At 39.3% G+C, this 16,828-nt stretch overlaps 3 protein-coding genes across 3 annotated transcripts; all 3 read left to right on the forward strand.

Moving 5' to 3' along the window:
* The first annotated feature begins 272 nt into the window (after positions 1–272).
* On the forward strand, positions 273–2,547 carry LOC137874956 (CMRF35-like molecule 8). Its single transcript, XM_068713939.1, has 4 exons — positions 273–341; positions 1,586–1,984; positions 2,088–2,204; positions 2,317–2,547. Exons 1-4 carry the CDS (start codon positions 290–292, stop codon positions 2,406–2,408), a joined length of 660 nt encoding a protein of 219 aa, XP_068570040.1. The 5' UTR covers positions 273–289; the 3' UTR covers positions 2,409–2,547.
* A 1,168-nt stretch (positions 2,548–3,715) lies between these two features.
* LOC137874957 (CMRF35-like molecule 8) lies at positions 3,716–8,156 on the forward strand. The gene is made up of 5 exons (XM_068713940.1): positions 3,716–3,822; positions 4,291–4,665; positions 4,973–5,080; positions 6,451–6,551; positions 7,922–8,156. Exons 1-5 carry the CDS (start codon positions 3,765–3,767, stop codon positions 7,985–7,987), a joined length of 708 nt encoding a protein of 235 aa, XP_068570041.1. The 5' UTR covers positions 3,716–3,764; the 3' UTR covers positions 7,988–8,156.
* A 3,210-nt stretch (positions 8,157–11,366) lies between these two features.
* Positions 11,367–12,709, forward strand: LOC137874958 (protein S100-P-like). The gene is made up of 2 exons (XM_068713941.1): positions 11,367–11,586; positions 12,466–12,709. The coding sequence occupies exons 1-2, from the start codon at positions 11,449–11,451 to the stop codon at positions 12,604–12,606; spliced, it is 279 nt and encodes a 92-aa protein (XP_068570042.1). The 5' UTR covers positions 11,367–11,448; the 3' UTR covers positions 12,607–12,709.
* The last annotated feature ends 4,119 nt before the right edge of the window (positions 12,710–16,828 follow it).

The raw sequence follows: 16,828 nt of genomic DNA on the forward strand, positions 1-16,828 counted from the left end.
AACATTTTGCTAGCCATTGTAACTGAGATCAGAAGGAAATATTTCTTGCAGCTCCGCAGAGAGGACAGGTCACAACTAAATTGTGAATATTTATTAAATATTGCTGCCTTCAACTCATCTGAAGTGAAAGAAACAGAGGTTGTTTCTATTTATCTTCAAAAGTCTGTGATGGTCAACCTTCACATGAGGGTGAGGCCGCCCATGTGTTGTTGTGTGTGAGTGCAAGATGTGAGGAGCTCCGCTCTACAGAGATGAGCGTCAGTATTCAGAGGCGGACCGGTGTGAGAGGATGAAGCTTCTACTCAGCAGTCTGATACTCGCTTCTCTCCGTGCATCTAGGAGTGAGTAAAAAAATAATAATGATCAATAATATCCATATTCAGTGTTTTATTATTATGTGAGAGTCAATCATTACATTTGAGCAAAAGAGGCGTATGGTTTTTTGCCTTGAATGAACGATGAACGAATTATAACCACCGATGGACTATGAAGTCAAATGCAATAAAACAAGTGATTTCATTTCATTTAAATTTGAAAAAATAAAATGTGTGATAATGATTATAGAAGGAAATTTAATTTCAAAACTCAGCCTGAAGTAAATGTTTATTTATATATGTGGAGTTAAATTGTGTAAATCCCTGAGGAATGATTTTAAATGTTGTTTTTGTATGATTCTGATTTTAAGGAAATGCATGAAGATCAAATATCTGGATTACTTGAAGTTAATAAATAATATTCATGTTATGTCGATGCCAAAAAAGGTGGGCAAAAGTGGATTTATGCAGCTTTTAACTGCTCATAAATATTAACACTGAGATATGAAAAAAACACATTTCTTGAATTAAACAAGCTGTTCATTGAGGACAGCTCCAAATAAGTGAGGCATGGTGTGTGTGTGAGCTATGAAAACTGTAGGTAATAAACAAGATGAACACTAAACCAAATGTGTAAGTATCTTTTAAACATTGATGTGGACAAATATGAATTCTGGTGAATTCCTCTGCATCAAGTTACGGTGGAAATTCATTTCTGTGACGGAAAAGTCCACATTCAGGAGCCAGGTGTCAATTCAACATATGAAAATATAATGCAATAAGGCTCTCAGAGATTCAATAATATACATTTTTTATTTAAATTATAAATCCATGGGCTTTCATAGCTTATATGTTTCTGCTCATTCTCACAACTTTCAAAACATATCCGTGTTCACTAAGAAGTCCAGGACAAAGTTGTAATTTAATGAGAGGAAATCATTATCTTCCAAAAAGAACAATATGATAATAAAGCAACAACTTAATAAGAGTAAGGTCATAATATTTCAAGAAAAAAGTCATAATAATACAATAAAGTTATAAATGAATGATTTTCAAGAAAATAGTCATAACAATAAGATAACAAAATAAAGTCGTAGTATTTCAAGAAATAAATCTACCTCTTCTACACAGTCTGCTGTGCAAGTTTATTAATGAATATTATTATATTTCCTCATGATTATTTCGGCAGTGGTGCGTGGTTACCCGTTGTAGCAGAGCTTTTTGGGGGATGATGAACAGCCAAATCATGCATCACCTCGTTGTCTCTTCAGGTGTTTCATCTACAGTCAGACCTGCTGTTACCCAGAGTCCTGATGTCTCTGTGGTGGAGGGGGAGACAGTAGACATCAGCTGCTGCTGGACACCGGAGTTTATCAGAATGAGAGTTTATTGGCTGAAAAATAAGACGGATTTTATGAATAAGACTTTGTACTTGAACAATCACTCTCAAGGATCTCTGCCAGAGGAGACGTCTAACTGCTTTAACTTGACCATTCCGAATGTCACGAGAGAGGATTCAGGGAGATACATCTGCAAGGTGAAAATGGACATACCAGTTTTAACTGAGGTTGTGGGAAATGGTACCGTCATCACAGTTATGGCCAGAGACAACACAGAGGACAACACAGAGGACAACACAGAGGACAACACAGAGGACAACACAGAGGGAGGTAGGTCACAGCTGCCCCCCCCCCCCCCCCCCCCCCCAAAAAAAGTGTGGCCTCTCTGTTGTATACGTCGTCTGAGCTTGTTGCCTCTGTGGGTGAATTTCAGGTTCTCACTGGGACGGAGTACTCATTTATGTCCTGAGGTGCCTGCCCATCCTCGCCCTCATCATCACCTTCTTCTCCATCAACAGCTTAGTGACCAAAGCTCAGCAGCACACACCAGGTACACGGCTTCCACTCCGCTGTGATGAAGCGCTGTCGGCACCACACAGCGCATCAGCAGCATACATGTTGCCGTACTTCATGACTAATCGATCGGTGCATTCGTGTTTCAGCTGCTCCTGGAAATGAATGCACTCCAGCCCTAAGGACAGAGGAAACCCAAGAAGAAGAGGAAAGAGATGCGAGGGAGAGAGAAGCAGCGTAAAAGAGAACAAAAATCAACACGTGTCGCCTTTAATGAGGACCTGATGATTAAGATTTATAATCTGTAGTCTCGATCTCTTCTTGCTTTGACTTCAGCTGTGTTCTTGAAAGCATGCCATTAAAAACAATGCTAAAACAAGGCTACAAGATCTACGAGTATCATTTTTCTTCCAGATTTTTTAAATAAACATGATTTAATGTTTAAATACAGCACTTCAGTAAAGTGAAGGGACAATTCATAATTTGGTCTGAAGGTGGACCCATCTGCCCTCTCTGTGAAGGGTCTTCTCACACTTTGAGGACCCCTAGTGGTGGCACTAGACACATACACTATAACGCAACAATTCATGCTACTTCCTCTACTCTTACATGGATCTGACCCCTGGACACAGATGAATGGTACGACCCATTTAAGTAGAAACAGCACCAGTTCCCACCGGGTTTGTCTCAGTTTTCTGCAAACAACAACTCACACGCTCAGAGTGATGTGAAAGATAGCATATATAGTCACTTAACATCTGTAAACATGGGGGTTTTAACCAAAGTAAAACTACAAAATACCACCCAGGACACGTTTTGAACGCTCCAATGCTGGTATTTAACTTGCTTTACTGACACTAAAAGATATCAGGTGAACTAGGGACTAAGTTCAGGGTTAGAAATGGAGTCAGGCCAAACATAACACCTGGTGGTTGGAATGCCGGCCTACGCAAAGATAACCTGGCCACCATTCTGATTTTTATGAGACCCTTTAAAGGTTCTATATATAGAATTCAGAGTATTAATATAGCAGCATTGTGAAGAAATAGAGGACTTAAAGGGGATAACACCGTCCTGATTAATGGCGTCCGGTTCCCCCTCAGGTTAACACTGTTAGCTCTGTCAGCACTGTTGCCATTGTTTGCACCGTTAGCACGGTTTAGACCGTTGGCTCCTAGCCGCCATGTTGAGAGCCGTTTGGAGGCAATACCTTTAATGGAAATACTGACATTTCTCTCCTTCGCTCCTTTTTCACACCTATTTTGTTGGTGGGCCATTTCAGTGTATCTGCGACTTTGATCTCCAAACTGCATGATGATTATCTTTTGCAGAACCAATCGCTGCCTTCTATCTGAAGGGGGAAGGAACAAAAGCTGTGGTTTTTCACACGTCTCTGCAGAAAATACAGAGGGAGGCAGTAGAAAAGATGATGCCCAGTGTGTGTGCGCGTGTGTGTGCGCGCGCGCGCGTGTGTGTGTGTGTGTGTGTGTGTGTGTGTGTGTGTGTGTGTGTGTGTGTGTGTATATGTGGTGGGAAGGACTCAGAGCTGCTGTGAGGAGATGAGTGTCAGTTGTCAGCAGTGAATCAGAGTGTAAAGATGAAGCTTCTACTCAGCAGTCTGCTTCTGGCCTCTCTCTGTGCCCTCTCATCTTGGAGTGAGTAAAACACAGCTTAACCTTTAAGGTCACATGTTTCACAGAGATCTAGAGTTAAAATGACTTAAAACTATGACATCCTTTTTATGATCACTGTATTTTTTTAAGATATTGTCAAAGATCTCATAAATGAATGCATTTTTATTATGCTTACGGTAGACGTTAAACCAACACTTTTCAACTTTTTGAATATTTCTAACGTATGAATGTGTAATGAAAAAAAAAAACTGGACTACTATTGTTTTATGGTTGGTGTGACATTACCGCTTTACTTGGTCGTTGACTTGCGCAACAATCCGATCAAATCACTGTGATCTATTTCAGCGCCTCTCCAGATTTTGATGAAAAGCGTCAAAGAAACTCACCACTCGCTACATTTACCTTCTGGTTTGGCTTCTGAAACGATGCAATGTGTGTTTTGTTGTGATGAACAGCCAAATCATGCATCACCTAATTGTCTCTTCACAGGTGTTTCATCTACAGTCAGACCTGCTGTTACCCAGAGTCCTGATGTCTCTGTGGTGGAGGGGGAGACAGTAGACATCAGCTGCTGCTGGACACCGGAGTTTATCAGAATGAGAGTTTATTGGCTGAAAAATAAGACGGATTTTATGAATAAGACTTTGTACTTGAACAATCACTCTCAAGGATCTCTGCCAGAGGAGACGTCTAACTGCTTTAACTTGACCATTCCGAATGTCACGAGAGAGGATTCAGGGAGATACATCTGCAAGGTGAAAATGGACATACCAGTTTTAACTGAGGTTGTGGGAAATGGTACCGTCATCACAGTTACGGACAGAGACAACACAGAGGACAACACAGAGGACAACACAGAGGGAGGTATGGAGACACAACACCAGTAGCATTACAGTGTTGCATAATGGCTGGAGCTAATAATTGTAGATATTCAGAATGAGATCTGGTCTGTTCAGGAAAACAGAGGCTTTATATCACCTAGTAAACCATAGATCAGTCAAATGCTTTCTTGTTTTATATATAAACTTCTAATACAAGGTTTTTAAAAAAATCAAACACACAAATCACCTTACCTTAAAAAAAAAAAATGAAAAAAGAAACAACAACTTCAATTCTGTTATTTTTATTGTAATATTTGTGTTTCATGTTTTATCACAACGTGGCCATCCAGGTTCGATCAGCAATCTTCTGCTGTCTCCTGCGATCATTTCCCTGGCTGTGGTGGCTCCATTGCTCCTCATCGCTCTCGTGTGTTTCTGCTCTCTGCGAAGGAGACAAGGTACGAGGAAGAGAATAGTAATACCATAATATGATGGTATCCAGCCATGCAGATAGTTTTTGCCCTATGAAGTCCTCTGCCTCCATCTTAATAAAATGGAGGTGGATCTAATTGTGTTTTCAACTTTGAAAAAAATGACATTTAAAAAAAATGAACAGTGCTTTTGTAATTAAATTAATTTGATGTATTGTTTCAGACAACACAGTGTGAAATCAGCGTGTTTGAAGAAATGTTATATATATATGTATATATATATATATATATATATATATACATATACATATATATATATATATATATATATATACATACATATATATATATATATATATATATATATATATATATATATATATATATATATATATGTATATATATATGTCAGTTCAGCAAACCTAGAAAGTTAGAAAGACATTAACGTTAACATTGGAAATATAATAAGCTTTTCACCAATAGGTGCTTTTAAGATAAAGACCAATAGGATTTTAAAATAAATTCTTCTATACAAGCTGAAAACACAACACTGACTGAGTCACTAGTTTAAGTTGCAGGTTGTAAAGAAAAACAATGAGTTAAAGACGCAAAAAACACTTTCCGTTGTGCTGACGGGTGATAATTATCTTCATCGGCTCCGTGGTTAACGTAAAAATACTGACAGAAGCAACGGATCTAAAATCGAGGCAGCTGAGAGAATTGTTTCAGTGTATATAAGACCAAAGGGCTTCCAACATAATAATAACCATTTCTTGATAAAAAAGATACAAAAGACTTGAAATATCTCTTGATTGAACTAATTCATATTCACGTTTGATGTTTATATGGGCAACACATTACCTTCAATAACACTGACATGAGATTCTAGCACGCATACTAACCCACTTCATGTCAGCAAAGGCAATTCTAGGAGTGTCTTTACACAGTTTAACACAAAATGTCACAAGGTGTCATTTCAGAAGACCAAAAATTTAACCCTGTGTTACACCGAGAACAAATTGTCGACTGAGATTGATGAAGAATTGGTTGTTACTGCTGTATGGATGTATGAGCTGAGCAAATTTAGTGCTGCTGCGGGTGGGAAAAGTGTTTAAGGAGACACGACGGTGCCACTTTCATTCACTGTTTAATAGCAGAGCAATGGACCAGTGAGCTTCTTGGGGCAGTAATATAGCAACTAGTAGCAAAAGTAAACACTGGTAGAGACAGTAGCAACTGAATTATCCAGCTAAATTAAAATAACGCTTACGTGTGCTGCTTCTATGTATTGTTGTTGGTGCCCAGGTTTCGTTTAATGCTAACTAACCTTTTATTTGTGTGTGTGTGTGTGTGTGTGTGTGTGTGTGTGTGTGTGTGTGTGTGTCCCACTGGTTCAGTGAAAGCAACCAGGGTGATCTACGAGGTTCCCCACGTTGACTCTGAGGAGGTAGAAATGGACAAACACAGCACCGGCTCCTCCACGGGTTCTTCTCAATGGGTGAGTTTAATTTACAGAGACAAATGTTGTGTGTGGAGTAACAACAACTTACGGAAGGAAAAAAATGGTGGTGCCAACCAACGGGCACCACCATGAGTCTGCTCATTTTGGTTCAGTGTGGTGAATGAAGCAGCACATAGTTTGAGGAACGGGGAACCAACCTTTTCATGTGATCCTGTTATGTAGGTCTACTTTGTAGGAGAATACACAAACATGCAGCACTTCTTCACAAGCCGTTGTTGTGATCTTTCTTTCAGCGGTCACATTGTTTGGCCAAATGTCTTATCAAATTAAATTCAGCCTTATTGTCAATCCGCCTCTGCCTTATTTTATTCTTCAATCAACCTACTAAACGTTTCCAACCTTATTTTCACAGTTGCTTTGCATGTGGGCTTTATATAAAGTGTGTGAGCTGGAGCGTGAGGTGACATGGTGAAGGGTGTGAAATTTGCATATATATTGGTTACCCATGTGATCTTCATGCATCCTAGGTGTTATTACGTGAGGTAGCCGACATGCTAAGTTCTACAGAACTCCGACAGCATAACAACCGGATAACACCTACATGTTCTGTTGGAGTTTTCAACAGCTGCCGTCGTCCATAGCTGCAAACTATTAGCGTGAAGGGTTGACTACCACTTGACTGATCACAAAAGCCTGTTTTTATAGCGCCTATTTTAAAATCATGGTATTTTAAATTCCGTGCATGACCACAGATAATGTAGGCGAAAGCATCTAGTGACTTGTATGCTCATAATTTGTCGCTGATATAACGTTACACGCTATATATAGGTTTCTCCACCAAATACATGTATAACCGGTCACTAAATATTGGGCCACCTGTGAATGTATTCTACCCTCTGATCTTGAAAGTCAATTAGTTTCGGTAGCATTCACCATCGTTGGTGCTATTTTGACAAATTGCATGTCCGCCCTTACCACATATATATAAATATATATACATGTATACTGTATATATATATATATATATATATATATATATATATATATATATATATATATATATATATATATATATATATATAAAAGCAACACCACAATCTCAGTAGGATTTAATACACAACCGTTGTTCCGGATCACATTGTAGCTTAAAGAAGTTAGTGTTTTTCTGGTCAGTGGTCACTCTGTTCTGGTCAACGTTGTTTAAACTACAGCTTTAGCAGGAACTTCCAATGTTGAGACACTATTATGAAATATAACCAACATCCTGTTTCTGAGTAATCGTTTCTACCGTTCACGCCTACTCAGTAATATATTCTCTTTGACACATGTTGATGTACTGTTATATGTCCCTGATACGGTGTAATGTAAGCTTGCGATGATTGTTTTTTTGTCTTTGTCTCTTTCAGTGTCAGGTACCGGTGTATGAATCCTTCGATTACTTTGAACGTGTCGAGACCAAAGAAAGTGGATGAGGACGTGCTGATCAGGGAAATTTCCTCATCTTCCAGTATTTTCTATTTTTCAGCATGTATATGATGTACATTCTTTTACTAACCTTTACCTGAATTATGTACTTGTGTATATTATGATTTTAGATGAGTGTAAATATTTTGGATTTTTCTATAAACTCAGTCCTGTCCATCTTTGTGGTCTAAGTTCATTTCAATAATGTGTGCATTTATAGACAGGTTTACTTGCACGGTTGCTTTTCTTTTCACTTGCTCATTGTACAAGCTACAGTCAGTGGTCTGCATTAGTGAGTGTATTGATTCTGTTGCAAAGATGCAGGTTTCAAAATGACTTCAAATCACAAGGAGGATGCTGAGTGGAAACTGTGGCACTACGGCTTCGGCGCATTAAAAGGTCACTGACAGGAAGTGGAAACAGCTCCTGTGTGGTCGTTTCTCTCTGGCCTTGACACTTGATACAGAGCTTCTAAAATGTAGCTGACTTACAGTGAATACATTTAGCTAAGACCATGTTTTACTCATCATTCAGCTCTAAATACATGTGCTCTGCATTTCAGGTTATGTGTGGATTTTCTAAAATTTCCCACGACCATGTCGGTAAAAAACCCCGTAAGCATCATTGAAAGCACAACTACACAATTAGCATGAGTTGGTAATACTAGCCATACAAACATGCTTAGAAATATATGGCCAATGTCACATAAAGAGTAGTCTGGAGAGCTGAATACCGTTAAAGGTTTATCAGGATTATACCATGTTGTACATGACATTTACATCTGTTCATGAAAAAAGGCACTATAAATGGTGAGGGTCAATGTCTTAACTAAATAGCTCTGTTCAGTCTAGGTTACTAATGCGATAGCATACTCAACATGCATCCCAAAATACTGAAAATGTGAAGCTTCAGCTGCTCTAGGCTAGTTAGTTAGCAACTATCAACCTTGTAGGATATGCTAAGTAGCTAAATTAGCCCTTTTTGTGACTGAACAGTATACTCTGTGATTAGTTCAAGCTAGATTGTCCTCTTCCCTCTAAGGAACAACATTAATTTAACATTTTTCACAATCCAAAAGTTTTCCGACCACCCAGATGGATAAAAATGTTTGCCTGGGGCAAAACAAATATTCAAATCCAACATGTCCACAGATTGTGGCTCTTCTCCTCAGCGCAAGCTAGTATGCTAGGCAGCTGGCTGTAAATATGAGATTTAAATGTTAGCTTTGGCACATGCAAACATTGTATATTTGGGGGCAGGTATTGACACCTGTGGGATCACAGAAAAAAAACCTTTAGCAAACATCCTGCTGCTGGATAATTCCTGAAAAAGGAGTGCTAATGTGAGCAGTAACGACGAACAAGTCACAGATTAGCCTACGCTACAGAGCGCTGTTGTTTGCATGTAGGCTACACTGGTAGTAGTATAACTTATGGGACAAAGGTGATTTTTGTGTCACATTTAGGTCAGCATATTTGTGCTGTGAGTGCTTTTTTATGACTAATAAGTTAAATAGTAGCTTGATGGGTGTTTAATGGTAGTGACAAGTTTGTCAATACAGAGACAATTAACCCAATGAGTCAGCCAGTTAGGACTGATAAAAAGTGTTGAAGGCTGCAGAAAGACACTCCTTCACTCATGGGAACAAACCTACACTACATTTTACCTGCATACCAGCTGCAAAAAGGTGTTAACCACCACATAATATGAGTGTACCCTTTGCACGCTTTCACACTGTATTATTCGATTGCACACATACACGATTCATCCTATCTGTGGGATACAGTAATATTGTGCATCGCTTACATTGTGCACATAAATCTGATCTTTGAAATTGAAAGAAACATGACTTAAGTGCTGAAACCAGTTGTTTTAAGGTGCTGAATGGTGGCACAATTTGTTTAGTGGTACGTACTATTACTTATATTATTTAAGTATGTCTAGAAAGCATTTTTGGAACACTTTTATTATGTTCCTGTCGATTTTCAGTGATAGACACTACAGGTGAATGAGGTAAACGTTTTAGCGAATATTAGAAATCATCATGAAACTTGTCCAGTTGATTACTTAGATTGAGACAATTGTTTTTCGTATTGCAAATTTTTTAAAGTTTCATGTTTAAATTATACATTAACATATTAAATATGTGCAACAAAAGATCTGAACACTGGATAAAACCATGCAGGTTAAAAATTTTGGATTGTAATTCCTGAAAATACTGTCAACAGCCATAAAAAAAAAGAAGGTTTTGCCATGTTATGAGCAATAGAAACATTCTATAAATCAGGCTTTGAATGATAGGAACAAGGCCCTGTGTAAAAACCTTTAGAATATAGATAGGAGTGAAACTGGAACGTTTGGTGGTGAGTGCTACTGAAATGGAGATTTCTGCCTCAGAGTATGAGAAAAAAAATCATATTTGCAATATTTTGCACAGGTATTGGTGTACAGATGAATAGGTAAAATACATTTACTAACAGATACCACCATGACACTTCCCCAATTGGTTACTTACTTTAAGACAATTACATTTTGTATTACAAGTTTTATGTAATTATATATAGGTCTAATGCTAACCTTTGGTGAATTTTGGAGAAATCTACGGATGCAAATAGACAAAGTAGTGAAATAAACAACTGTATTTTCTTTCTACTGGTCTGAAAAGAAATAGGCCAAAATCTCAAAATTGACCATGAAAGATGGCTTTGCCTCGGTTGTCTGCCCTTAAAATACGTATATGTCACTTTACGTTCTGATGGAGTCCAACTTCTTAGATTCATCCTGCTGTAATATGCAAAATGTGAGGATTTTGATACTGTTTACTTCTCACTGTGATTGATGTGTAATTATTACAGCCAGAGCAGTGCTGAAGCTAAGTTGGTTGTGACCAGATAAACGCTCACTTCACATAACATATTCTGTGTACTGTAACAGAGCACTGTTTCCAGGAAAACAGAAACATACGAGCGAACACGCTGCTTTTACGCAGTTTGAACTTTCCTCTCGTGGTTCATGTACGGACAACCACGAACCACAGGTGATGCAGAGACACTGTGTGTCAAAAGTGTTTCCTACTGATGATACCCAAAGAGACAACCAGCTACACAATTTAAACTACACAATACATAAATCATGATTTACTTTGTCCAATATGAAAACAATCACAGAATCTATTGTGGTTCAGTTGGTGAAAAGACCTTAAATCAACAAGTCAATGACTGAAGCTCCATGTGGGCTGTGAGGTAATATGTACACTAGGCGTTATAGGGCTGCAGTTTTGTTGGCACAGCTGGAGCCACCACCTATATCAAACACTTAACCTGACGTTTTTTTCTTTTCCTTTTTAACATTGAACTCTATTTTTCTAAAGGTATATAAGGAGTCCTCCCAGTGCCAACACATCTACTGCTCTGTTGATCGGTGTTGGTACACCATTTTTCCGTCTTTGACCACCTCTGAAGCAGCAATCATGACCCAGCTAGAGACAGCCATGGCCATCCTGATGAAGACCTTTGACACATATGCTGCCGGCGAGGGCAGTAAGGACAGCCTGAACAAAGCCGAGGTCAAGACCCTGCTGGAAAAGGAGTTGCCCGGACTGCTCAAGGTACCGTACCCATAACTGTGCCGTACTGAGAATGTATTGACTCATGGTGTAAAGCGCCTCAGGCCCCAGTCAGGAACGTTTTTCTATCTAATTAGACACATCATGAAGCCAATTTTCCTGATTTAATTGATGCTAAAACCGGTGTTCTAACTTTGTGTTTTTATGTCAAATTTGTATGACATTCTTGGCCTCGAAATGTTTGTGACCACCAGTTTTGGTGGCCACAACTTTGGAAATGCTGTTATTTTGCAGCTGCCCCATTTTTTAGATGTGTCGTTGAGGTGGATTTAGCGTCTTTGAACAGTCTCTCCCGTCATGGCGTCATATCTCAACTTATTGCCATATCTGCGCCCAAAGACCTACCGTTGAGCTTGAATAAGTAAGCAGGGGCATAAATATATGATACACAGTTGTACTGGCAGATGCAGAGAAAGCAAACAAATTGTGCCTGATTATGATTATTTAATTATTGAGAGAAAGATCAGATCAAGGATTATTATATATAACATAAATCGTCTCATTTGATTGAATCATTTCTTAATTTCTTTGGTATTTTTAGTCATATACAGATATGCGATGATGATTGCTGGGTAATATGTATGTTGCTGTTGTCCAACAAGTATCTTTTGACAAGACGATACAATGATGTGCGAACGCACGTGTGTGTGTGTGTGTGTGTGTGTGTGTGTGTGTGTGTGTGTGTGTGTGTGTGTGTGCTTCATTACTGGTGTGCACTGGGCCCCATCATAACTACCTTACACCACTGCTTCAAAGTCTACTAAAATGATCTGGACAAAGGGACTGCTTGCATACAGTGGTATAATGTAGCATTGTAACAGCATCCAGCAATAGTAATGTTGATTTCTTGGTTCTACGAAGGCGGCGAAGAACCAAGACGAGGTGGACAAGCTGCTGAAAGGTTTGGATTTCAACGGAGACTCTGAGGTCGACTTCAATGAATTCGTGGTGCTGGTAGCTGCTCTCACGTGCGCCTGCCACAACCGCTGTCCCAAGAAGTGAGCGTGGCGACCGCACCCTGGGGTGGGGCCCGGCAACGGCGACATTAAATCTCTTTAGTGACTGTAATCTGTAACAACTGAATAAAATGATTTATTTACCGGTGCATGTTTTGTCTAAATGTAGTGTGTGACCAACGTGAATTCACGAGAATAGTTTTGTATTTTACATGCTCTTCTTTGGATGGACTAACACCCTCTTAGGATGATGAAAGTCTAAAATCCATTGCTTCATCAGAGGTTTTAGTTTTAGTTCCTTGAAATGTACTCTAGTTCCTTAAAACTAGTAAGTACATTATCATAGTTTTTTCCCATGAGTGATCAAATGAAATTAACACAAAAAACTATTACAACACAAAACCTTTTTTTTTTTACAGCAGCAGGATAATACTGAGACAAAGAACAAGTTTACAATACAACACAACTTTATATATAAGAATAAAAATGCAAATATCTGAAAAGCATTCAAAGCTACACACATAATAAACTAGACTACAATGTGCTTTTGCAGTGCTAAAAAAAAGAATGATGGTGTTAGAAGATAAATGAAAGGTGACATTTCATGTGGTGGATGCTGTGTGTGACAGGAAGTGTGTTTTAGCTGCAGCAGGTGGTCAGACGGCCTCACTCCCGTGTGTCTAACTAGAACAAGCACGAGCTCACGCGGGCACGGCATGCTGCGTCTTCTTACAGGTGGAAATCAATACTTTCACGTCCTCTCTTCACCCGAAGGAGTTCATTGGTTGATTAAATACTACCAGCATTGGTTTGGCGAAAACATCTTTGAGCTTAAAGTCGAAAAATGAATAGGTTTCAACACTGCAACGTAATTAACGGAGACCATCTGGCCCCGCCAGAAGCGCGGAGCGATCTGAAGCGCGCGGTCAGAGCGGTGGCTTTCTGATGAGACAAACAACGTTAGCGGTCACATGCACACCTAGTTCTCACTTAAGTAGGTGTTAGAAGCCAACACGAAAAAAAACACAACAGGATCTTTATGAAAACCAAAAATAAACTCAAGTAGAGGAGGCACTGGGCAACACTTGATATCTGGCCTGCATTGTGTTTACACCTGACTGCTCTGAGGCCGGGGATGAGTACACATAAGAACGTTTTCTTTTTGTATTGTTCTCAATGTACAAAAACATAAAAACAAAGCAGAACAAAGGTAAACCATAAACATTGAGCAGCTATATCTATATCTTTATATATATGGACTAATTTGTCTGGAAATTAAGTAGAATATATAAATATAGATAGTGGTAAGTGGTTTGTACCTATATATTATATTAGTATATCTATGTATAAATACATTTAAATTTGAAATATATATATTTTTTGGCATTTGTAGACAGTAATACAATAGTGCAACGAGTGGTGTTGGAATACATATGGGATGACGACTGTAACAGGTTACTTTATGAAGTAGGTGTGACAGTATCAGTCAGTGTGTGGAATGCAAAATACCTGGTGGCAATCAGGGATCTAAGATCTTCAGTCAATGTCTTATGATTTTAATGACTTGTATTTTTTTTTTGTTATTTAGGCTTTCGGGTGGTCTGAAGAGTCAATTAAGGGTTCTCTGACCCTCTTATTTCTCACACTGCTTTGACTTTTAATAGACAGATAGTTACATATATTAAAGAAAAATGTGTATTTAAACTCTGAAACATATGTCATTCACTATTAAGGAGGATGCTTGGTGTTTGGTATTGGATTCTTCTGTGGACTGTGGGGAAAACAAACTGTTGTTGTGTCTGCTTGTTTTGGCACACAATGCTCTGTAGCGCCTCCCAGAGGGGAGAGTTGGAACTGCAGTGATGTTACCTTTACTTGACTCTGGAGGTGTATGAGTCCTGGATGAGGCCGGGCTGGCAGCAATGATATTTTTTCATGAAGTCTGTTCCTGTCATGTTTGGTGGCGGATCCAAACCACACATTTATGGACGTGCAGAGAACAGTCTGGATTATTTTGGTTAGAGAACTAGATCAGCAGCTCCTGAGGATGGTTGAACTCCATGACGTCCTCTGCTGGGCCTTTTTCCTGCTGCTGACTATACGTTGGAAGTCCACTAGAGGTCCTGGGAGATGGTGGATCCCTGAAACATGGAGGCTTTCACAGCATACACAGTGTTATTCAGAATGGTGATGCTGATCAACCATCCAGATCAACCAACAGACGGGTCTCCTGAGGTCGGTGGTGTAGAGGTATTCGGGTGTTTTTCCAATGCTGCTTTAATACTTTTTATTCCACTGCAATTATTTGTCAGCTATAGTTATGGGTTACTTTATAAAGTAAGAGTTTTGCACAAAAAAAACCATATGAACAGAATTTTGTTTAATTGGCGGCTATTTTTATTATAATTTTTTATTTTATTATTTATTATAATTTTTTATTTTACTATTTATTATAATTTTGTATTGTATTATTTATTATAATTTTTCACGTAAAACATTTCATGGTTCCAGCTTCACGGCCGTGAGAATTTACTGCTTCTCCTTTTGATTATTGTAATTGTTTAAAACATATTTTAAACTATGTCAAAATATTTTAAATCATTTCACATTATTTCAAATTATTTTTAAGGTCTGTGCTGTTGGTTGGACAAAACAAACATTGATTACTTACATAAAATCAATTGATTACTGGAGAAAATATTCAGCAGATTAATCCATAATGAAAATAGTGTCAGCCCACCTCATCCAACTACAGTAAAATCCTGCTTTCACATTAGTGATTCTAATAATCCTATGATATAAAGGTGTAATACAATCGTAGAGGATCTGAATACTTCATCCACCGCTGGTCTGAGGTGGCCTGCCTCTTAATCCACCTGTGAGACACTGGCCAAGTGACACACTTTCTCCAGCTGTTGTGTAATATCAGAACGCCGGTTCTACCCTCTAGTGGCAGCTAAATGCTCCCTTTGATATCCTGGGCCACTTGTCCAAGAAGTGCAGAGCTTCATTTTCATCATAAGCACCGGTCTCCACTGTCGTCCTGCTCGGCGTATCCGGGTTCATCGCCTCCCTTTCCTGTTTGACGGTGCGGGCCGAGAGTGCAAGGCCTCGCAGGGCTGTTTGTGGAACGTGGCTGGCCTGTAATCGGCTTGCGAGGTCATCAAGCTCAGACTCTCCTCCCTCTCGCTCTCGCTCTCTCTGTCCGGGGCATTATAAAGGCTTATGGGGATTAGGTATCCAGAGTGGAGGAGGATGTAGCTCTGGAGTCAGGAGGTTCAGGTGGGAAGAGAAAGTGTGGTGGTGGTGGTGGTGTGAGGAGTCTACTGTGTTTTGTGGTGCACGCGATCTTGTATTGCGATGCTTATTTGTCTCATCATATGCTTTGCAATAAATAATGTAAACAGAAGCACAAACATATTACATTTGTATTGCTTAAATGATACATTGCCACCACTTTCTAGTGTGTCTTCATAAGCATCAGGTCATAACATATGGCCTTCTATATGTTTATTTTTAAAGCACAGTTTCAGATTACAACTGACATTTTCACTCAGTCTTCCCATAGGCTTCAATCTACCGACCGCGTGTCGATGCAAGATATTTGTGGTTAGCGGTTTGCTGGCTCCACGTGAGGAGGTATGAAGCAGTTATGAATACCTCATTCTGTTTTAAAGTCATATGAGCTGCCGTGGTGTCCCGCTCGTCTCGTGGCCTGACTTTCAGCAGGAGAAACACAATAAACACACTGCGGCTCTTTGTCTCTTAGCTTTGACCGAGTGTGCTTTCTCGTTGGTGTCGCTGTGCATCACTGGGTCGTACCGGGTCCGTAATATGTCCGGTGCTATCGACAGGCTGCTTGACACTTGACTGTTTGACTCTAGGGTTGTTTGATTATTGATTATGGTAACTTTCAGCTTGTGATGTTTTGTCATCAATGGAGAGGTAAACATTAATATTAGGGAGCGTGCAGCTCAGTACCTCCGCCAGTGCCATGCCATTGTTCCGACGGCCCATTATTCGGAAAACCCCGATAGTCCCATTTGTTATCAGCCTGTTATCCCGAAAACAAGCGCGTTTTGGAGGCCCATTTCTCCGAAAATACAACAAACACACCTGCACAGCACGAGGCTAATTATTATACAGAATGACGTCATCTGACCATACTGGTCTGATAGGCTTACCCTGATATTCTTACCCTAACCCTAATCAATCTCAGTCCTCATGCCTAAACCTAACCCTAACCCAACCAGTGAAGGCAGCGAGTA

This window comes from Cebidichthys violaceus, unplaced genomic scaffold, assembly GCF_023349555.1.
Source record: "Cebidichthys violaceus isolate CVI_PGR_0920_01 unplaced genomic scaffold, fCebVio1.0.p SCAF_19, whole genome shotgun sequence".
In the NCBI taxonomy this organism is placed as follows: domain Eukaryota; kingdom Metazoa; phylum Chordata; class Actinopteri; order Perciformes; family Stichaeidae; genus Cebidichthys; species Cebidichthys violaceus.

Bases quoted from the DNA above. Each gene is read 5' to 3' on its own strand.
- LOC137874956 (XM_068713939.1), top strand. From the start codon at position 290: ATGAAGCTTCTACTCAGCAGTCTGATACTCGCTTCTCTCCGTGCATCT. The intron at 342-1,585 runs GTGAGTAAAAAA...TTGTCTCTTCAG, and splicing joins TTCTCTCCGTGCATCTAGGA to GTGTTTCATCTACAGTCAGA. The intron at 1,985-2,087 runs GTAGGTCACAGC...GGTGAATTTCAG, and splicing joins AGAGGACAACACAGAGGGAG to GTTCTCACTGGGACGGAGTA.
- LOC137874957 (XM_068713940.1), top strand. From the start codon at position 3,765: ATGAAGCTTCTACTCAGCAGTCTGCTTCTGGCCTCTCTCTGTGCCCTC. The intron at 3,823-4,290 runs GTGAGTAAAACA...GTCTCTTCACAG, and splicing joins CTGTGCCCTCTCATCTTGGA to GTGTTTCATCTACAGTCAGA. The intron at 4,666-4,972 runs GTATGGAGACAC...GTGGCCATCCAG, and splicing joins AGAGGACAACACAGAGGGAG to GTTCGATCAGCAATCTTCTG.
- LOC137874958 (XM_068713941.1), top strand. From the start codon at position 11,449: ATGACCCAGCTAGAGACAGCCATGGCCATCCTGATGAAGACCTTTGAC. The intron at 11,587-12,465 runs GTACCGTACCCA...GGTTCTACGAAG, and splicing joins AGTTGCCCGGACTGCTCAAG to GCGGCGAAGAACCAAGACGA.